General features: G+C 43.5%; 2 protein-coding genes across 2 annotated transcripts; both read right to left on the bottom strand.

Annotated features, from left to right (window-relative positions):
- Positions 1 to 101: 101 nt before the first annotated feature.
- Positions 102 to 3,667, bottom strand: LOC120701097 (protein FAR1-RELATED SEQUENCE 5-like). Its single transcript, XM_039985258.1, has 4 exons — positions 2,232 to 3,667; positions 1,211 to 2,103; positions 999 to 1,116; positions 102 to 117 (listed from the first exon to the last, which is right to left on the bottom strand). Exons 1-4 carry the CDS (start codon positions 3,665 to 3,667, stop codon positions 102 to 104), a joined length of 2,463 nt encoding a protein of 820 aa, XP_039841192.1.
- A 9,323-nt stretch (positions 3,668 to 12,990) lies between these two features.
- On the bottom strand, positions 12,991 to 22,618 carry LOC120701096 (probable LRR receptor-like serine/threonine-protein kinase At1g05700). The gene is made up of 10 exons (XM_039985257.1): positions 22,310 to 22,618; positions 21,669 to 21,717; positions 15,913 to 16,323; positions 15,555 to 15,693; positions 15,346 to 15,417; positions 15,114 to 15,185; positions 14,944 to 15,024; positions 14,585 to 14,751; positions 14,207 to 14,278; positions 12,991 to 13,992 (listed from the first exon to the last, which is right to left on the bottom strand). Exons 1-10 carry the CDS (start codon positions 22,616 to 22,618, stop codon positions 13,307 to 13,309), a joined length of 2,058 nt encoding a protein of 685 aa, XP_039841191.1. The 3' UTR covers positions 12,991 to 13,306.
- Positions 22,619 to 22,989: the final 371 nt, after the last annotated feature.

Below are 22,989 nucleotides of genomic sequence, written 5' to 3'. Positions count from 1 at the left end.
ACCCCCCACACCAGTCAACTAAACATAATGGCGAACAATTTTTTTCAGATTCTATTCCCAGTCCTACAGAAGCTTGTTGAGGCTGATGAACACTCAGGGCACTACTTCCTCATCGTGCTGAATTTGCGCAATAAGAGATTTGAAGTACTAGATTCTATGAGAAATTTGGAAGATGCAAAGCTTGCTGACTACTGCAATAGGATCATCAATTGCATAAAATCTATGTGGACAATATATTATGATGGCACAAACAACCCAATTGAGAAGTACGAACTTGTCAATATTCCAGTCCTACAACAGAAAAACAAGCAACCTCCCTGCCTCGCCCACCCTTTTTTTTAAGTAAATCTGCCATACATGTATGCTACTAACATATCTGTTTTCTCATTTTTTTTTATACATAACCACCACTGCGGCTTCCACATGCTCATGAATGCTGAGTATTGGGACGGGCGTACAATCCCCCATTTCCAAGAGAAAGACATCGTGAATATAAGGAAGATATCATCAAACAAGTGGCTCAGCTATGATGAAAATGACACAGACTGGGAAGACATCTTAAATTTGGCATAGGTACGTGGTTTTTCACATTCTCGGAAGCATTTTAGTACAAAGCATCAGGCCACTAATACAAAAAACCTAGCTGCATGTTCTCTATCATTAGGTACGCTGTTTTTCCCATTCTCAGCGGCATTTTATTACAAAGCAAAAGGCAAATCAACACAAAATCCAGTTGCATGTTCTCAACCTTTTTTCCTGTCTAACATGACTTCATATAGTTTTTGTGGGGTACATTCAAGACATACTATAATATGCTATGTAGCACCACCTAGCTATTTTTTTTCCTACCTAATCTAAAAGATTGTCTACCCCAAAGCCACAGGTCCTGACGCCACATCTTCTTTTTCTTCGGGCATCTTGCGACATTATGATCTGTCTTCTTGCAGAGACTGCACTTGTTTTTTCTCTTTGATTCTGCATTCATCCCTTTTTTGAACCTTTTCTCTTTCTTGCGGCCCTTGACTTTCGATCTTGGAGGGTTCCCAACACCTGCCATCAATGCACTAGAACCATCCACATCATTGGTGATGCCAACAAGGGCAGCATCATCAACTCCTGCAATAAAGAGAGTTTTCATCACACCCCACATTAGCTAACTCAGCAGCAGGTTCCCTAATTCTATTTTTTTTTGCTCACAGAAAAATGATACCTGTTGAAGCAGTGTTCTCATTTACATTAGTATCATGTTCTGATAAAACATTCTGCACTATAAGACCAGGTACATATTGTGTATCAGCTGAAGCAATAATAGTCATATTAGCTGTATTATCATCCCCATAAACACAGACAGATGGTGCACGTTTGCTGCCCCGCACCTTCCGGGCATTGCTTTTCTTCCTCTGCTTGACTTCATCTATTTCAGCCCTCATCATCTTTATATGCCCGTCCATAATAGTGTAGGTCTCTTTTGAAGCACATCCCTCAACCGCCAAACCAACGAAAGCTGTAGACAGATTGGTGAACCACAAGGTCTTTTTGTTGTTCAGAGGCATCCCACGGGCTATGAAATCAGCAGGCACATGTGCATTAGGATTAGCATTCTCATTTTCTGGAATCGCTTCTTGTGTCCACATTTTCAATATGTACCGCTGAGGTATAGTCTTCACACCTAATCTTGTCAAAATCTTCATTATATGGCAACAAAACATCCCATCCCTATCAAACTTGCTGCACTCACAGTAGTAGCTTTCTTCCTCCACCACAGCTGTCATGATATATGTCCTCTTGCCATAGCCATTGACAAATTTGTTGTTAGGCTCGAGCAAATACTGAAACTGGCCCTCAGACCTAACATCATACTCAGCGGTTTTCTCAAATTCTTTTGAAAATCTATAGAACAAATTCTTAGTGTACACAGCAGATGTGTGTTTCTCAATAGGGTATTTAGACCACCTTCTCCTCTCCCTATCATCAGTCCTGAAGTCATGCCCATCCTGCGCAACCAAGCACTTGTCCTGAATGTTTTGGTACTGTCTAACAAAGTGCAGAACCGACATGTTTGGATTTACATACTTCTTCAGCACTGAATTGAACCATTCGCTCCTTTGAGTTGATTGCAAGAATGGGTAAAAGCAGTGCATGTAGTAGCTGGTACAAAACTGCTACGTATTGCATAAAGGCACTAGAAATGCTCATTGTCTTGTAAACTATACTTGCTCACCATTACTGACCATTTAGATTCAAATTCATCTGGAGTAACTGTGTAGTTCAAGCATTCCTTGAAGTCTTCTTCTAGCTTCTCATCCGCAGCTAGGATAGGGCCTATTGTACCAGAAAATTTGTCCATCATATGCCACCGACAATTCCTATGATTTGTATTGGGGAATATCTGGGCGATCGCACACCTCATTGCTGCATCCTGATCTGTTATAATGCTCACAGGGGCTTTTCCTTGCATTGCTTCTAAGAATGTTTCAAACAGCCACACATAGCTAGGTATTTTCTCATCTCTTATGAAGGCACACCCCAACATGAATGATTGCTCGTGCCTATTTATCCCAATAAATGGAGCAAAGGGCATATCATACATGTTCGTCATGTAGGTAGCATCAAAAGAAACCAAATCGCTGTATGACTCAATGTAGGCATGTCTTGCAGCACCATCAACCCAAAAAAGGCACTCAACCTTATGGGCAGCGTCCACCTTGATTTTGTAGAAGAATTCAGCATCTTGCTGCTCCAGTTTCTTAAAGTAATCCAAGGTTTCTTGCATATCTTTGTATTTTTCTGTTCTTCGAATCGTGGAACGGAAGTTGCTAACATCTTTTCCCTCATATGGAACTAGCTGCGCAGAACCATAGAACTCATTCATTAGTTGCATTATCCGACCAGAACTTAAGTTGCATCCATGGAGCAATGCAATGAAATCTTTCTCCGGTTTAGGTATCCCCTTGTGAGACCTTATGAACTTTTTGAGCGATGGCTTATGAACAAGATCATGATTGTGATCTGGTGCAAAGAAAATTACATGCCACTTATTAGCAATTAACTTGACAACCATCCTACCTTTGCAGTCTGTATGTAACATCTTCTCCCTCTTTCTCTTTGTACCACCGTCCGGCTTCTTCTTTTCTGCATTGTCATTGCCATCATCAGATTCACAATTATCATCAACATTGCTATCATCAGACTTAGCAGCTGCCTGGTCCTCTTTTGGTTTCCTCCCACGCCCTTCTCTGTTGCAAACAAACTGCACCTTGTTCTGCTCTCTTGTCACACCTGATAGGCGTGTACAGCTAGTATGAATAGAAAAGCCAATCCTTTTTGCATAAGAATTGTAAAACTCCCTAGCTTCCTGCTTACTGGAAAATGTCTGCCCTGCATAAGGTATTGGTGGCGTTAACCAAATATCCTCTTCCACTTCTTCTGTAACATCCGGCACAAGTTGATCAGAAGCAGTAGCATCTTTTGGGTTGTTAAGAGAACAAGCATCAGCATTTTGATTGTCGTTGCCATTCTGGTTGTAAAGATCATTGCCAGCATTGTTATGCTCACTGCCCCGCAAACTCGCATCACATAAGGGCGCCTGCGTACAGTAGGAAGGATTTGCAATGCTTTCATCTAGAAAATCATAATCAAATTCTGGGGGGAACTCATTCAAATCCATGGTGCCTGGAAACACATTTTTTATGGATAAATGGACAACCAGCAAGCAAAAATGTGATTATAAAAAGGCATAGTAGACAATTTTATCAAGCAATTTTCTATCACAAAGCTAACAATTTCCTTTTTCAACTTCCTTTTTTTTGCAGCATACAACAAGGTGTATCTAAGAAGTGCAAACGGATGGTCGGTGATTATTGGAGACGCAACCATCTTTTTTTACCAGTGTTCATGATAGTTATCTACACCCTATTTTGGATCTGCAGCAACTTTTGGTATATTAAGCAAACTGGAGAGAGAGAGTAGGCAATTCAGATCTTGGCTAGAACCCTAAAAAAACCCAATCTATGCTGTGCAGACTAATGCCCCCAACAGATCTTTTCTTCGACTGCTACAATCTGTCAATAACGTACCTTTCTCAGTTCACTTCTAAAAATGCGTCCTTGCATGTATTTGCTACAAATCTGCGCCGAGCAATCTTGTTTCTTGTTGCCGTCGCCTTCCTCAGGCGATAGGCATTATTTTAGCTCTGTGCATCTGTTAATCCTAATCTATATGTACCGGCGGCGGCTGCTGGGTTATTTAGTAGAGCACGCAATAGGGGACGAGTAAAATGGGCTGCCCAAGGCTAGTGGGCCGAGGGATGGCGGGGGGCAGCCGGGTGAGACAACATAGGAAGGAGGTAGTTTTGTGTTTCTTTCCAAAAGTAGTAAGGATGTACTGAACTATATTTTTACAGCCGGCTGTAAGTTAGTTGGGTCATGTTTGATCTAAAATGTTTTATAAAAAACTAAAAAAATTCTAATGTGTCTGAGAAATAATATGACGACTCTAAAAGAAACATTTAATTTGTATTAATAATAAATTACTTATGTGCATAGCATAAACGAGATGCATCCTCTTCATTGGCCCACATGCATGCACTTGCTCAAAATGTCTTCGTCAACTATGCAAGAGATGCATACTCTCTTTGGTTTTCTTCAGAGATTTGGCACCAAATGGATCGAACATACACGTATGGGCTGATTGGTTATCATATCATTAACTAGCTAGCATTGTAGCTGGCGTCGTGTCTATAAAAGGGGAAGGGAGTTGTTCTGTCTTCTCACACTCGCTCACATATCTTTCCATAGGCCTTAAGCAATAGCTAGCTAGCTGCCATGGCTTCCGCTAGTGCTCTCAAGACGGCCTCCATCTGCATTATGGTCCTGACGACCATGGGCCTGCTGATAGCAGCTGATGATGCGTCGGCTGCTCGACGGCTTCTAGGGACAGAGCTTGAGAGCTCAGCCTCTGAGAACTGTCCCTGCAGGACTACTACTTGGTGGTGTTGTTTCCAAACTGTAAAAGAGATGTTCTCAGCTTCAGAGAACTGCCTCTGCAGCCCCAAGACTTGGTGGTGTTGTCCTCAAGCTATAAGAGAGACAAACTCAGCTTCCGAGAACTGTCTCTGCAGCCCCAAAACTTGGTGGTGTTGCCCTCAAGCTATAAGAGAGACATTCTCAGCTTCCAAGAACTGTCTCTGCAGCCCCAAGACTTGGTGGTGTTGTCCTCAAGCTGTAAGAGAGACAAACTTAGCCACCGAGAACTGTCTCTGTAGCCCCAAAACTTGGTGGTGTTGCCCTCAAACAATAAGAGAGACATTCTCAGCCTCTACAACTGCCTCTGCAGCCCTAAAACTTGGTGGTGCTGCCCTCAAGTTACAAAAGAGATTGGTGGTGTCGCTCTGAAGCCAGCGGAATGACTAAGGAAAAACCTTTATCAAGGTCCACACAGATGAATCATCAGGACGTTCGTATGGAATGAACTTGAAGTGTGTTCTTATTTAATTTGCATCCATTTCTAACCTATTGTGTGTGTTATAAACATATGTCCTGCCGTGTGGCATTGATTCCCTATATATATTCCAAGAATAAATTTGTAAGCTCCAAGGCAGCTAGCTGCCTTTGGGGGTACTACGTGTACCTGAAGAAGGATGCATATGCAAGTTTGTTGTTTGGTTGTTGTATGCTTTCAGTAAATAAAGAATATAGGCTTTGCTGGGCTCTGGCTCATCCTGTACTATGAAAATTAAACGGAGATTGAATAGTTTGTTGTCGTTGTTGTTGGAAGTTCACTGTGATATAATATATACAGCTCATATTTACCGCAAAGAAAAAATATACAGCTCATATGTTATACATGCCTTGGGATCGATGGTTGTAACATGTAACCCTAGACGTTCTTGGTTAGATATGGCTAGTCCCAACGCGGACCGGTGTCGATGCTGCCACGTAGGTGAGACGGTGCATCTAGAAATCACCGGTCCAACGCGTGGTGTCTTCATCTACCACGCAATAAATTTTTCTGACTCTCTTTCTCTCTCCTGCTCGCCGAACTATCACTCTCTCTGTTTTCAGCGCGCTCTCTCTCTCTCATTCCGGCGGAGTGTGAACGAGGTTGCGCCTTGATTGCCGCGTCGAAACGGTGTCGCGCTCTCTCTCTCATTCTTGCGTTTTCCTCTCTCTCACCTTTAACTGCGGTGCCACATCAGTTTTTGCCTAGTTGGCACCACATGGACACCATCCGGCGTGGAGCGACCCCATCCCCACTGCCCCCCACACGATATCACAAGTGTGGCCCTGTGATACCCAGGTGGCCAGGTGGCTAATAATCACTGGCTAGCGAGCTGCGGCAGTTCGTAATTCGTAGTACGCACAAACTAAGAGATAGAGCTCGACTCTGAGCTGGTGGAGGCGATATACTCCATTCGTGTGATAGGCTGATGATAGCTCTCGAGCCTCTCGAGTATGCAGCTACAAAATCACGCATGCATGGTTCACAAGATCGACCCATGCGTGATAGCAGTTCTCGAGCTTCTCGATCGACCCATAGTGCTGCAGATCGAAGAAGCCCGCCTAGGATCGATGGGAGTTCTGTTTCAAGATGAATTTATTCAGTACAATTTTCTTGGAGTTATAGTACATCCATGCTGGGGCGTTGCTATCTTTCATTCGTTCTTCACGCATCCGTAGCTAATCAGATCAGCAAGCTGCTGAAATTGAACACGTACGGCCGGTGCATGTAGCCCATATAAGAACTATGAATGCCAACCATCGACGACAGAGCCTGCTGGTTGCCGGCCGTGCGTAGGGTATTAGCTTGAGCAGCAACCATTAGTGCAGCAGTTTGGGTCGAATGTACACTCTCTTTTTGCAGCGCAGCACATGCAGTAGATTTGATCGGCAGCGGCCAGCACTGTATGTACACAAACAACATGGTAATAAGAAAAGAGGAGGAAAAACACCGACCACTGACCTCTATGCATGCTGTAAAAAAAGATAAACTATACTAATTGAAACGATAAACATTTGACAATCTGGAAATTGACAGAAAAAAGTATAGAGAGCAAATAAAATAGAGGTGTGTAGTGCTGGCGTACGGTTCGGGCGGATGGCCGCCATGAAGATCACCGCAGCCATGGCCCAGATGAAGAGGGCAAGGATCGTCCTCCTGTTGCCACCCATGTCACCGCTCGGAATAATGATCTTCCTCTCGGATACGTTAATTGCATGCCTATTGGCAGGCAGCCATTGCACAAGGGTTTATATATACACTGAATGATACATGGTCCAAATTAAACAGGTCATTACATAGTTACTTGGTTGATAGAAGCAATGCCAGCCATACTCCCCCATTGATAGGTCGTCCAAACCAATGATGGCTAGAACTTCCTTGATAGATCCCCCAAATGATAACAGGCGGTCACTTCATGGAATTTTTTGCCTATATTACCCCCCTCCTAATAATATATGTGTTAGATGTGTTATTGAAACGAAAAGTGAGCTATAATCTTCCGGTCGTCATCAATCCGTCACAATATATTTGGACCGGAGAGGAACAAGGCCTCTCAAGGAGTTTTAAAAGAGCACAATGCAATACTACAAAAAATAATTTTTAAGGACACTTCTTTTTTTTTTGAAAATTAGGGCAGGAGCACTGCCATGTCATTTAAGCAAGAAGAGAATGCGAGGTCTTACAAAGTTTTGATTACATAAGAGAACTAGAATCACAACTCGGAAAGAAACTAGCTAACATGAGAAACTAAGGTACAGCGGGGGCACCAGGCCCTGAATCGCAGCTGCACTTCTTCCTTGATGAGATGCAGCACAAGTCCTGGCTCAACAGCTTTCCCCTTCAAAAATTCTCCTATTTCTCTCCTTCCAAATATTCCAGGCAGTGTACATTAGGATGGCTGCCACATGCTGTTGTTCCTGCTTAGAGTGCTTAGAGTGCTGTGCTAATGTGTCACACCAGCAATCTTCAATTGACACGCCTTGTAGTGGGATGCTGATAACACCATCTGTCCACGTTCTGACCAGTCCTCAAACCTGCATCGCAAACGGGCAATGCAGGCACAGATGCTCTGCAGTCTCCGATTGAAGATGACACAAGGGGCAAGTCTGATTGCAATGCCAATTCCGTGCTATAAGTTTGTCCCCTGTTAACAGTTTCTCTTGCACCAATAACCATGCGAAAAATTTGTGCTTGCCCTCAGCACGTGCTCGCCATAGTGCATTGGGCCTGAAGGAGCAGTAGGATCCCTTGAACTGAGCTTCGTATGCTGATTTTGCAGTGTATTCTGTATTCACCATCAGTTGTCCATCTCCAAGAGATTTGATCCTCATTTGTAGTTAGTTGCACACTCTCGACTAGGTCCCAAAGAACAACAAAGTCGGCCATTTCCTCCATCTCCTACAAAAGGTAACCATCTGCTACAAAAGGAGTGGGCCCCTAGCGACATCGATCATCACCTCTCCCTGAAAATAGTCAATATTTTTAGGGGCCGGTGCGCCATCACCAACCTCTGAAAATGCATTTTTAGAGACGAGTGACGCCATCACCTGCTCCTAAAAATAATTTTCAAGGGTGGACGCTTTACCCGCTCCTGCAAATAGGTATTTCTAGCTGCAAAAGGGCCTGTAGCCTAGCGGTTATAAGAGTCTCGGTAGCACCTGAGGTCCTGGGTTCGACTCCCCATGGGAGCGAATATTCTGGGATTTAACGGCGTTGTGCATTAAGTGGTAGGCGACGTTCCCGTCGACAGCGAGGCGCCTGTGGTGACTTCGTCAATCTCGAGGATTTGTCCACTCAGTCTTCGAAGATACTCATAGGGGTAGGGTTTGCGTACGTGTGTTCATAGGGGTGTGAGTGTGCGTGCGTGTGAGTGTCTGAGTTGTACTGTGTAATCTAAAAAAAAGTGTGTAATCTAAAAAAAAGTATTTCTAGCTTACCAAAAGTAGAAGCAGATACCGCACCCACCCCTATAAATAGTGTTTAGTAACGTTTACTTATTGTTCCATTTTTTTCCTTTTTCAAGGCAAGCGACGTGCACCACCACATTCATCAGTGGCTGACTAGAAAGCAAGACCAATGAAGTAATAACCACATTCTACCATTGGAGGATCTATCAAGGAGGTTATGGCCGGCATTGGTTTGGACGTGTCGATGGGGAAATCTGGCCGGCATTTGATCCATCGACCTCAGGTTGCAGGGGGCGGGCTATAAAACAAGCCCACTTACCCGCCCCGGAAAAACAGCTGTTGCGGTCGATTCGGCCCAGCTGCAAAATTTTTGTGGCCTAATAGTGGACAGCCATCCGAAGCCTGTGGACAAAAGAGCAAGCGCCTTTTTCTTTTTTATATTTAAAAAAATAAAAATTTCAAAAATATATGTCCGTTTTGAAAATTTTCGAAAATACCCCCCGGTCGCTCGGTCCAGGGGCGACAGGGGTCCTGTCGCCCAAGCAACGGGCGACAGGACTTTAATGTAAATTTTTTTGTATTTGCAAAGAGGTCCCTGGCCGGGGGGAGGGGGCCTGTCGCCCCCCCCCCCCCAACGGGCGACAGGGGGTCTCCCACCCTATATAAGCCCTGGCCTATATTCTCTTCTCATTTGAGCCCAAAAATTGCACCAAAAATTCAGAAAAAAGAGGGGTGAGGAGAAGAAAAGCGGCGAAGCTCTGCCGAATTCCGCACTTGTGATCTACCGGTAACTTCCGTATGAATCCGTTGATATTGTATAACAATTTAATTTAATTAGCGGATTAGCTGAATTAGATTTGGTGCTTTAGAACACTCGCCATTTTTTGCTTGATCCTTCCTTGCGTGCGCGTGTGCGTGGGGGAGAACAGTACCACCAGGCACTCGGGCAACCAGCAGATGAGAATGAGGAGCTGTTACTGAATGGGCAAAATTGGTTGGTCACTACTTGGGCAAAATTTGACAATAATGTAAGTGCATGCATTTTTTTTAGATTAACTGAAAAAATTTCAAATCCAAGTTGAACTGTGATATATTCGAACTGCGTAAACACAAGAGTTTATAGGATTTGTGAAGCATTTAGTAACATGATCAATGAGGTTGATATCATCTGAATTTAGTCGTGCATGATGTTTTTAGGAGTAAATTGCACCTATCATAAACTGAATAATTAAAAAAGCTATAATGTTAACGGATGGAGTTGAACTGAGCTGAGTCAGTTCATGAGCTTTGAAATTTTCATCCACCCTTAGAGCATTTTCACTGGATCAACCATCCCTTTTATGATTAGAGGTTCAGTAGGTTACCAATCCAATACATGTTACTATTTTCTTTTACCAAAACAAACCTTCCTCTCACCTAAATAAAAGGGATTCATTCTTCTATCCTATTAATTGGTGATTGGACTTTGGTAGGTTGCTGCAGCAACTATCTTAAAAAATACAGAACAAAAATAGCTATTAATTATGGAGAGAGATATGCGATGAGTAACCTCTTGGGATGCTCTGCTCTTATATTCCAAGATGGATTCTTTTTACATTGAAACTACCCTCGCATCGTATGTCAAAATCACGGCATCTTTGGCAATGCTCCTGCTCCCTACTGGACCTTGCTTTCATCTTAAGCAGAGGTCAAAGCAACTATGCAAGTTTATTTATATAAAAACTCGGAGGAGCCAGCCCTAGTTATATTATCCTTAGTTATTGAGTGGGCCTAGGCAGAATGTCGTCCTGAAGGTTTACCTGGGCTTGGATCGACTTGGCCCAACAGGCATACTGTTTTTTTTTTGAAAGCTTACTGTTTTTTATTTCACAAGAGTGAGTGAGAGAGTGTTTCGTCAAACGGGCAAGATGACATGATTTTTTTTTTGGCGTGATAACAGACCTTACTGCTCCCCGGAGCAGCCCCGCTCGACAGCAGCTCAAGCTTGATGCACTCCTAGTATTAATTAATATATAATACACATGAGGCCTAAACATCTCGATAAATCTACTGGGCGGGGCGCCCGTGGACGACACCACGGCGTGCATGATGGTGTTCAGCTCGGCGCGGCCGAACGCGACGCTGCCGATCAACGAGACGACCATCATCGGCAACTACATGCAGCAGAACATGCACCTGCTCTACGACCTCGGAAATGGCGTCCTCTCCTTCCAACCGGCAGACTGCAGCTCCATGTGATGACGTGTGCACATAGTACATGGCGCCGTACGTCCATCTGGACACCTGTTGTCTGCATGTCTGTGTGCAGACCGCCACCATATGGAGGCATTTTGTGTCACTTGATGATATGCTTACCAAATTTCTGTTGCTATGGAAGCCTTGTTTGTATTTGACTATTCGTTGTATGAATTCGACAAAATAATATGTATTTTTACGCACAAAACTAAACAAAATCGGCGCTTGCTATAAACTTCATCCGTTTGCTTGCTGAACTATATATTTTTTATGAGTGATTTGCCATTTTGGTTAGAAGCAGGGCCGTCGATAGGGGGTGTGCGACCTGAGCGACGGAACAGGGCCTCCAATGATGCCCCCCCCCCCACCCCCACCCCCACATAATGACGTACTCAACAAAAGGATTAACGAAGCCATCACACGTGAGAAAAAACGCGGTACCTGTGCCGTGACGCAAAATGTTATCGCGGCGTCGCGCGACGGCGCCAAATAATTACTCCTTCAGTTTTAAATTATAATTCGTTTGACTTTTTTTATCCCAAATTTAACCACTCATCTTATTCAAAAATTTGTGCAAAATAAAGTTTTCTGAATAAGACGAGTGGTCAGACTTGGTGTCAAAAAAGTCAAACGACATATAATTTGGAATGGAGGGAGTAGCTAGGGCGACGCGAGTAACGCGGACTCCGCCGGCGGATCGGCGGCTATCGCCAGTTTGCCATCGACGGCGATTCGACGAGGCGGACCAGCCCAGAATGAGTTCAGGTCGGCCGTGTTTTTTTTCCCTGTTTCTTATTTTTCAGATTAGCTTAGTTGCTAATGCGTTTATATATTGATTTTTTTCCTGATTCTTATTTTTAGATTAGCTTAGTTGCTAAAGCATTTATATATTGATTTTTTTCCTGATTCTGAGTGAAAATATATATCAATTTTATTGGCAATTCAATTTTTTTGGCAATTCAATTTTTTCTAGGAATCTCATCTTGATTATCCGGTTCCCTCCTTTTTTTTAATTACTATGGGCTCATAGAGGTTACTCGTTTAAGATGCTTTTGCTAATGGTTAGGGTTGCCTTCATTTAAAATGAATTAATATCTAGGGCTATAATATATCATCATCTATCAGATCAGCTGTTTGTGTTATGTAGTCAGTAATGACTAATTAGCTACTGTACCTTTCAGCACTGCAGTGGGTGTAATGTCAGGTAGCGATAGTTTCGGTGGTGTTTCTTCTGCATATGGTGCATTACCTTGATTGCCTTGCAGTAATTATTCTGTTATTCACCTCTATAAAAAGAGGTCGCACTATGTGAACAGGTACCAAAATGGTTGAAACAATCTGTTTAATTTTTATTCAATTGTATACCTCGTCAGATTAATCCCTGTTATGTAGGCACAATTAGATACCTAGAGTTCTATCTTGCAGGGTAATCTGATATCTCTGATTGGGAAAGTTCAATTTTGTCATAGGATTCTACTATGTGGTTCTATATGAAAGCTGCTCAATAATATAGAAATACGAATTTATAATGCAAGCATTGGTTGATCTTTTGTGAAATAGTAGTTCTGATCTACATTCAGTTTATAGGTTGTGACGACAAATAACTTCTGAGACTATATACTATGGGCTATAGAAAGAGTGGACGATGTAACAAGGTCACAGTTCGCAAATTGTTGGTGTCATTAGGTAATGAACCCTCTATATTGGGTACTGTTGAAAAATACTTATCAATCTTGAATAGAGTGCTCTCTAGTGTGCTGCAGACTAGCTAAATTTCACCCTTCGTATTTACATTTGGCAACTCACTCCACAAGATTCTATCTCAACAAAGCTCTTAACAAATATAATATAGGCAAACTTGTTCACATCAGATGCTGTTGACGTACCCAAGAACCATAGCAATCAGGAGATTGGGTTTTGAGTCTTGATTCTATTTCCTATACCCGTTAAATTTTCTGTCTCAATGTTTCAGCTATTATCAAACAAGTTCTCTATATATCTAGCTCCACTTGAAAATTACATATTCAATTTCTATCATAGCCATACACACCATTCATCGATGGAGGGTTGCACAACTAGTTACTTGATTTAACAGCTCAACGACATGATGAAATAAAATTTTCTGATGCATCTTTGACTTACTCCACGAATTATTGACCATCATCTCATCGTGGTGCAGGACCTAGTTGAGTTGATGATCTATTGTCTAACTGTTCAAGCTCAAGCACAGTTTCCTGTCTTGGATCACTTCCTTGTGCATCACTCTGTAAGTCAACACTTGCAGCACTGAGATTACTTGTGCTGCTCGGTGCTGAGCTGTAATATCCCATTGCATGCAGCACATCTAGCTCCATGCACTCCTTGAGCTCCACCACAACATCAGTCATTGTTGGCCGTTCCCGTGATGGCCGCTCTTTGCATTGCAGTGCCAATTCTGTAACTTTCCAGACATAGTTGACATCATACTCTCCTCCCATCCTCGGGTCAACAATGCTCTCAATGTTGCCCATTGAGAGTTTCTGGCGTACCCAAAGTGCAATGTGAATGCTCTCAGTGCCAGTAACAGGGACTGCTAGTGTCTGGCCTGTGATGAGCTCCAGTAGCACAACTCCGAAGCTGTACACGTCACTCTTCTCACTAAGCCAGGATGTGTTATAATATTCAGGGTCCAGGTACCCCAGGGTACCTGCTGGTTGTGTTGTGACGTGGGTCCTGTAATCGTCGGCAAACACCTTGGTGAGCCCAAAGTCAGATATCTTTGCCTCAAGTTCAGCTGATAGCAGAATATTCGTTGTCTTCACGTCCCTGTGGATCAGTGGCGGTTGACATGCCTTATGTAGATACTCCAATCCTGCATTTGTGTGCATGAACTGGTAATTAAGTTGCAATTGTTAAGCTTGGGTGGGTTGGAAGAAGCTAGCTTAACTTGTTGAGGCATTTCCAGATATAATTGGGACAATTAGATGGTAATTAGTGCACACATTTAAGTTCTATATACCATGATACATCATGTATATCTATCTTACTACTATTTTACTATTTGAGATGTGTACAGGCTTACAAACCATGGGCAGAGTCGAGAGCAATCTTGAGACGTTGATGCCAAGTGAGGGGTGTAGCAGTAGAGGCTTCACCTGCGATTGATGGTCACAACAAATTGGTTACAATAAGGTTTGTGCAAAAGCACGATAGCATAGCATGTGGTTCGTTGGTGAATTAGGACAGTAATGTGCCTGTTACTCAATTCTGATTCTCATGATAAAACTCAGATTACTCCATGATGGTAGCAATAGTAGATAAATAAAGTCGACACATTTCAATTAGATGGGTTTGAAACCATAGCCTTGAGTTGTTTGCTGTCCTTGTAACTACAGCCAAGCCACATCTTATATAAGCAACTTTCAGTGAATACAAAATCTGTGATTTCGTTTATGAAATATTACCTTGTTTATTTTTCATTCTTCGAAGGATAAAAAATGCCACCAGAAATAGTAGAGTTGCTACTGCTATTGGGACAACAATTGCAATGACAAGTACTCTGTTGCCAATCTTATTCTCTGGTTTGCAGGTAGAAGCACCATTATCGCACAGATTTGTGTTGTTACCAGTCCTAGCATTGGAGAAACACTGTCTGAGTAGTGAGTAGGTAAAGTGGAGAGAAAGTATGTGGCAACTGCATTTGTTTTGTTCTAGCAGTAGGGTTACTTTATTTTTCGAGCATCTAGGAATCACTGTGTAATCCTTCAAAACGAACCCCTTTGGATTAAAAGTGAGTTCTTAAAATTAGCTACATGATGCAAACCTTAATACAAGAGATCCATTTTGACGTTTTTGTAGTAGAACTGCAGGAACCGGTCCACTGAATTTGTTGCTTGACAAATCACTGCAGTAACCCAGTTTAATATGTTGATTGAATTACCCCTTGAATTTTTGATAAAAGTGATTTCTGTTTAGAAATGTAGTAATACTTACAGGAATGTGAGTGATGGCATTTGCGCAAGAAAATCAGGTACTGAACCAGATAGACTGTTATTGGACAGGTCCCTGCGATTATAATTATTGTGAAAATACTAAAGTAGACATTAGAATAGATAAGGAACACTAGAACATTATGCCATTTTTAGCTTTAGTGGTCAAATAATAACTAAATTATCAAATTCGTGACACGCCGAGCACTATGTTTTGTATGATGAAGTTGCCTTACAGGTATTGAAGGGATTTTAGATCTCTAAAGGAGGCATCGATTTGGCCACTCAACCCACTGGATGACAAGTGCCTGCAGCAAATCCAATAGTTTGTCAATGTCAAAGGCATGAAACATAATCAATTTATTCTTTTAGTTCTCTAGCATCCATGTAAGTCTATAATCTTGTTTTTTGTGTGTGGTAGAAGGCCTTCAGGTGTCGTACTTACAGAGCTGTGATCCATGCAGGACCAGATGAAGAATAACTGCAGTTCAATCCATCCCAAGCAAATGCTTTTGGTGCACAAGGATCACCCATCCAATTTTTCTTCAATCCATACTTTGTGTGAATTTCCATCATGGCCTTGGCTGTGCGTGATGTCCAGACCATTGAAAACTGAGCTTGTAAGTTCTAGTTGAGACTTAGATATGTTGACAAAATGACAAAATAAACATGTCAATGCAAGAAGTTATGCACCCTATTTTCTTGCAACGAAAATGTGCCTAATCCTATGAACACAATAGGTTGCAGATGGATGCAGGAGGCTGAGAGCATTTCAAGCAAAGCTAAAGTGCCAAAACAGATACCATCTCCATCATTTGTCGCAAGTTCAGTCATTGGCAGCACTGTATATATTTCGAATGCATTCAGGATTGGTGGAAGAGTTGCATCTGGTGTGGCTACAAGTGATACAGTATGCTGGCTTGATCCCTGCACGGTCCTTTTCACAAGCTCAGCAGAAAGGTATTTCGGGCTGTACCCCTGGCTGCTGTTCCATGTAACGTTATCGATAAGGATATCAAATCGCCTCAGTGCATTCCTTGGTAACCTCTGCACCTCCGCAAAATAAAGCAACAGGAGGTATGATGTGTTGTCATTGTTTATGCAGGAATCCGAGCTCCATGTGAAGTCGATCCGGGTTCCATTCACAGAAGTGGCGGCACTCCACAAAATCTTCGATGGCGTATGGAAGCTGCTGATGTTAGAGACGTCGACAGCTGTTGAGGTTTCAGGAGATCAATATGAACAGAATTGACGAAAAGATGCTGGAATGTTAGGCAGTACTAGGTGGAGACAACTTTAAAACATTAGGGATCTGAATGTAAATTATAGCTTTGTTTTACAATGGAAGAGGAACGAGCTTTCAGTCAGAAATTTTAGAAGATTTGTGGGTTTGTTTTTTCAGAAAATTTGATGATTAGAATTTATTTACCAAAATCAAACAATGATTTAAGGCCTTTTGGAACACATTAAAAATGGAAGAATGTTGAAGAATTCCCATCCAAGTGAAAAAAACCCTCCTAATAGCATGTTTGGATGAAGCTGACTTAAAGGAACTCTATAGAATCTATCATACACAATTTTGGAGCAAAAGGTGGTGCTAGTCTAAACTCATCTTGACATTATTTCTGAGTTTTCAAAAGCAGCACCCATCTTTTTCACTCCTGTGATCCTATCTGTCTCTAGCTACCTAACCATATACCTACCCATCAAAATTTAACTGTTTTTCATATATCCCTACTACAGGAATCCAAGGGGCATGATAGCCTTGGCCTTTTCCTATTCATACGTTTTCTATTTCTCGTGATCCATACGCTGCCTCAAGGTCAGTGAATGGCCAGCTACCATTCAAAATTTAACTGTTTTTTCATATGTTTTCTATGTTCAGCTGCCGTGGCTGATGCTGATTTGTTGTGAGAGAGCTGCTCGGCTGGCCGTGACTGGTGCTGATTTGTTGTGAGAGAACTGTTGGTGGCTGGTGCTGATTTGGTGTGAGAGAGAAATTATTGGACATCTATTATTGGACAAAAAACATCTCCAATAGACTCTGTAAATGACTCTCCAAATTTAGTGGCTCTTCATTCCACCTCATTCCCTCTCTATTTTTAGATAACCTACCTCACTAGCCATCCATACTGAGTCTGTTGGAGTACTCTATTATTTATTTGTCAAATCTATTTTTGAGTAGCTAAATCAGTAAATTTGGCTAGTATTTTTGGCTAATCTCTTGGAGATGCTCAGTTGTAAATTTGTAAAATTCAAGATCTGTTAGTTCAGCTCTCATAATGCTCACCGGGATAGAGTGTACGTGCATGCATGTATGCATGTCTACGAGCATCTATATCTATATACACACACCATGTTTCGAAAGAAAATCCTTGTTATGATTTTGTGTTATATAAATAGAAGCAATTAACACTGTTGGAGAACGGCTTATTAGTGCTGGTCACAGGACGTATTAGTGCCGGTCCCTTTGGCCGGCACTAACGTGACAGATGTTAGTGCCGGCTACTCTGACCGGCACTAATGTGCGTATGTTAGTGCCGGTCCGTAATACCAGCCGGCACTAACGTGTCCGACCTGCCCGAGCCTTAACAGCAAGGTTAGTGCCGGCTGATATAACTAGCCGACACTAAATGTTTTTTCTTCTTTATGTTTCTTTTCTTTTCGTTTTTATACGTATGGCTATGCGTATTTCTACCGTATGTGACTACATAGTCGTACTCTTTGCATTGCACAATATTATTAGAACATCATATTACACTAACATTATATATATATATATATATTCGTCATGTATGGAACACTTAGGAGTTCAAAAGTACTTGAGATATTACAAATTGTTAAGCACATCAACTATAGTAATTTATCAGCTTCCCCGTCGTCGGATCTTCTTGGGCGACGCTTGTACGGAGATCGCCATGAAATTCGCCCTTAGGATTTATGACTTCATCGAGCAGGAATCCACATATAGCTTCTTGAATTGCCCTGATCCGAGCCATTTCAATGAGTTCTTCTTTCATCCACCAACGCTGTCACATTTTTCGATAAAAACATGAGAATAAAAAATAATGAATTAAAATAATGAGCAGATGTGATTGTGCTCACGTACATTGAATGTCTCCACTGTCATTTGCCCTTTTTCACTTGCAAAAGAGTTGATCCACTCGCATACGTAGTATCCACATAAGTTGTTTCCTTGGCCCTGTCTCGAACACTATGGACAAATGTGGCTTACGATATAGAATTTTTTTGATGTTTATTGCGAATGACATTAGTAGCTAGAGTATATTCATACCGGAAAATCAATCACCCAACGAAGAGGCTCGATTTGACCTATGGGCAAGCCTATGTGTTTGCGGAGGGTAGCGACTCCATGCAGTATTTACCACCTCGATGAGATCTTGGTACTTTGATTTATCTTGCCTTAACGAATCGTACACCAAGACCTTGTGCTCCTCAATCCGAATACAAAGCAATATCCAATGAAAGTTGTGCATATACATACGCATAACCAATTAATGTTGATTATATTAGTTATTAAATAGTATTATTAATACGAAGGGATTGAGAAAAAGAGGCTAACAAAGAACAACTCACTGATGGTTGTATGGCAAGAGAATGAAGGGACACATGCTATTCTTACGCAACCCCCTATATATAACATCGACTATTTCTTCAGGCTTTTGCGCTACCGATTTCTCGTGTATAATATCGGGGTCGAAGAACCCGACGTTATGGAAGTTCTTCTTTTGGCAAATTTGAATTTTTGACCTACGGGACACAAGAAAAACGGGGATCAGTCAACACACAAGGCTAAAATAATGAAACGAGATACAATACTTACATGCACCATACACTCACGAGAGACTTGTGAAGGGCATCTTGATGGTATAAATCGTAAAGTGCTGCAAACTCGATATATACATCATCTGCCCCCCCCCCCCCCGCCAGAAATGCTCATCTTTAATCCGAGCTGGGAACATCTCTAATTCATTAGCTTTAGATTGCATGGCATACCATTTGTGTAACTCGGCCATTCTCGTTGGTAGGAATGGTAGCAACTCTGGCCATATCAAAGGTTCACCAAGTACAAACTTTTTCTTGTCGCGGGCATTCTGTAGGGCCTCCCCAAGCAATTGAGCCCTTGTTAGATCAGTTTGCAATATCATCCCAGCCATGGTCAACGGATCTCTTGATTCATCGGGACATTCTTCACGCGGCACTATCAACAGAGGGATCGATTGTTTGGACTGCTCTCCTAGCTGGGGAACGGTCTTTGCATTAATGCGCCGATTCTTGGGGTTGCTGTAGCACTTTCTGATCTGCCGATCATAATCCAACTCCCTTTCTTTCTCCTTCATGGGATCTTTAATGAAGTGTTTAATGAAGTGTGCCTTTGCAACCAGATCTATTTCTGGCTTCTTGTTCGCAGCCTCCCTCAGTAGCTTGCGCTTCAGCAAGAAGGTTTGAAACGATTCTTCTGCCTCTTCCTCTTCTGGAGCCTTCGCTTTCTTCTTTCTTTGCTGCTTATGAGATGGCTGGACCGAAGGTACCGTGTATGCCTTCTGTCGCTGACTCTGATTCTGTTGTGCGGCTGGTGATGATACCAGAATTGGCTCGCTTTGTGCGGCTGGTGATGGCGGATCCATGCTGGGTCCCGTGCAGGCGGTGGAGAAGGTGGGCCAACACTAGGATTCCTGTCAGCTGGCATTGGTGATCTTTGCCTTGAGCACCGAGCGGAATCTGTGGCTGCTTGCACCAATGTTATGTCGCGCTTTGGCCACGCGATCCATGTGTGTACAGCATGTTGTAGTTCTATTTCTTCAAGACCTATAGGGATCGGGAGGTCCAAATCTTCCCAGCGTTCTTCAATAATTCGGTCAACAAACACTCTGGCGAATCCTTCAGGAATCGGCTGGCAATGTATTGTCCCGCCTTCTTCTTGGACTTCCGCATAACCCTCGGCACAAACTTTGAGCTTTTTCCCATAAAGAACCAGAAGCTCACATTGGGTCCTAACGGTGATGTCATCAATGGAGTCCCTCGGCCTGTCGGCGCCCAAATTAGGGTGCTCTGTGGAAGCAACACTACTACGACGCTGAGAAGAGGGGCTGATCTCGACATTGGCAGCTGGTTGGTCCGAGCGTTGCCCAACTGCTGCCTCAAGTGACATTATCCGGTTTTCTAGGCTACAGATCTTCTCTGGCATTACTGCCTTGCTTCTGCATCGGCTTCGGTTGGTTTCGAGATCTCCGGAAAAGCCATATTTCCATGGAACTACGCCCACGCCTCGGGTCCGTCCAGTGTGTTCCGCATTCCCAAGAGCGTAAGTTAGCTCGTCATTCTCTCTGTTGGGCTGGAAGGTTCCATCTTCCGTACGCCTCATTGCGTCGTCGAGTCTTTGGGCAGCCTCTCTTAGTACGTCGCTAGTCACAAACATTCCAGTGTCGGGGTCTAGTGTGCCTCCATGAGCATAGAAGTAATACCTTGCTCGTTTGAGCCAACTCAAGGTCTGCTGTACGATTCCTTTTGCTATTAAATTATTTTCCATCTTTTCCCATTTCGGAACAGCAACCTTATAACCTCCAGGCCCAAGTCTATGGAAGTTTGTCTTTTTGCTAGCATTCATTTTGCCTTGAATCGAGGCTGCCATGCTGTCAGCACTGTGCTTGTAATTCACGAATTCATTCCACCACTCTCGTTGCTTCTTCCAGACTTTATCAAAATCTGGTGTGAGGCCCTTGTTGACAAAGTTTGCCACCAATTTTTTCTTGAACGAGCCGAACTGAATTGCCATCTTCTTAAATGCCCATCCCTTTACTTTGTCAGCTTTGCCTGGGGAAAGTTGAAGTGCAACGACACCTCTTTCCATAACAAATCTTTCTCTGAATCTGGCACGATATCTTCAGGTCGATCATAGACTTTATTTCTCTTCCAAAGCTTGTACTTTATGGGGACGCTTTCCCTAACAAGATATCCCAATTGATTTACAAATGTCGTCTTAATTTGACCAGGGGCTAGTGGCTCGCCGGTTGCTTCGTTGATCTCCATGATGGTCGTACATCCTACCATCTTCCTCTTGGAGCCACGTTTCCGTTTATGCTTCGTCGATCCTGATGCCTGAAAGAATCGCAAATTTATCAAGCGGGTTGCTAGCAACTAGTGGACGTCGCGGCAGGTATGCGTAACCTTCATAACCCGCAAGCAAGGGTTCCAGATCGATAATTATTGACTGAAACATGCATAAGAATTTTTAGCTGGAGCACGACTGCTTACACAAGGAATGAAATCATCAACAAAGCTAGCAACATAACACAATTAGTTCGCAGCTGGGCCGCATGTGTCACAAACAATATCTTGCTCCTAACATATATATTGACAAAATGTTTATCCAGATGCCTGAAAGAATCACTAAACTTTTATACCTCGGCTTCCTCGACATTTTCTTCTTCCTCCCCACTAATATCTTGCTCCTCGTCGCCATGATAATGCAAGTTTAAAAATTGGCTGCCATCGTTCTCGTCCTCATCAAACTCTGGAGCTATGTGCCCAGTATTACCACGAATGAGCTTGTGCATTAACTCGTCCATAGGATCCATTTCCACTACCTGAAACAATAAAAAACATTAAGTATTTTCTAGTACCAATAAAATGTATATATTTGAATGAGCTCGTGCATTAACTCGTCCATAGGATCCATTTCTAGTGACATAATTTTTGACATGTTAAGGTCTAAACCGAGTTCACTCTTATATCTTGTTAATCAAAAGCGACTGCAGTGCAAATTTGGTAACTCAAAGTTGAACCTGCTAACAGAATTACAGCTGCATCAATCTTTGCAAATGTCTGAATGTGCAAGAAGGACAGAACTAGAGCGACTGCAATGCATCAAAGTAAGCTTTGTCAATCATATATCAAAAATTCAGAATTTAGTAAATCTGGACAGAACTAGAGCGAAGAAGAGCATAGCAGGGATATGAGGTCTGACTGTGCAAGAAGGAGGTGAGGCTGCCCTTGGGCATGTAATCGAAGACGAGCAGCTTCTCTACTTTTGGCCCCAGGTAGTATGCCCTGAGCGCCAGCAGGTTGGGGTGGCGGATCGCCGGGCCGGGGAGGTCGACGGGGATCCGCGTCGGCGCACGCAGGCGAGGGCTGGCCGGGGATCCACGCGCGGCCGCGTGGGCGGGGGCGGTGGCGCACGGGGCCGGTGCAGGGCGGCGTCGGGGGGCGCCGCGCCGGAGACGAGCTAGGTCGTGGCGGCGCGCGCACGGGGCCGGGGTAGGGCGGCGTCGGGGTGCCGAGAACGACGAGGTCGGGGCGGCGGGGGCAGGGCGGCACCGGGGACGAGGTGCCGGAGGACGTCGTGCCGGCGCGGCGGTCGGAGCAGGGGGCGAGGGCGGTGCGGCCGGCACGGCGTGCCGGGCCGGGGAGGTCGACGGCGAACCGTGGCGGCGCAGGCAGACGAGGGCCGTCAGGGGATCCACACGCGGCCGGGGGCGGGGGTGGCATGGCGGCGCACGAGTGCGGGCGAGCGAGCGAGCAGGGGGCGCGGGCGGGCGAGCGAGCAGGGGGCGCGGGCGGGCGAGCGAGCAGGGGCGGGTTGGGCGACGTCGAGGCGGCGGGTTGGGGACGACGTCGATCTGAATTTGGCGAAGGGGGTAATATGTTGGGGGATGGCTCGGTTAGTGCCGGCTGGGATTACCAGCCGGCACTAACGTGTACCATCTGGCTGGAATTGAGAATTGGCCACGCCAGTTCCCAATTACACTAAATTTTTAATATTTATAAATTTATTCATAATAGGCTTAATAATTAGAATAATATAACAAAAATTTATGTCTTATTTTTTTAGCTACACAATAATTATAGTAATTATATCT

This window comes from Panicum virgatum, chromosome 3K (assembly GCF_016808335.1).
Source record: "Panicum virgatum strain AP13 chromosome 3K, P.virgatum_v5, whole genome shotgun sequence".
Taxonomy (NCBI): domain Eukaryota; kingdom Viridiplantae; phylum Streptophyta; class Magnoliopsida; order Poales; family Poaceae; genus Panicum; species Panicum virgatum.
This window is presented reverse-complemented; position numbering and strand designations above follow the sequence as displayed.

What these genes read in the sequence shown, in the direction of transcription:
- LOC120701096 (XM_039985257.1), bottom strand. Translation starts at nt 22,618, where the DNA reads ATGCCACCCCCGCCCCCGGCCGCGTGTGGATCCCCTGACGGCCCTCGT. An exon ending in CGCCGCCCTGCACCGGCCCC is followed by an intron (nt 21,718 to 22,309) that starts GTGCGCCACCGC and finishes TTATTGTTTCAG; the next exon opens with GTAGTGGAAATGGATCCTAT. An exon ending in TGCGACAAATGATGGAGATG is followed by an intron (nt 15,694 to 15,912) that starts GTATCTGTTTTG and finishes CATCACGCACAG; the next exon opens with CCAAGGCCATGATGGAAATT.
- LOC120701097 (XM_039985258.1), bottom strand. Translation starts at nt 3,667, where the DNA reads ATGGATTTGAATGAGTTCCCCCCAGAATTTGATTATGATTTTCTAGAT. An exon ending in GATGAATTTGAATCTAAATG is followed by an intron (nt 2,104 to 2,231) that starts GTCAGTAATGGT and finishes ATCAACTCAAAG; the next exon opens with GAGCGAATGGTTCAATTCAG. An exon ending in TGAGAACACTGCTTCAACAG is followed by an intron (nt 1,117 to 1,210) that starts GTATCATTTTTC and finishes TCTTTATTGCAG; the next exon opens with GAGTTGATGATGCTGCCCTT.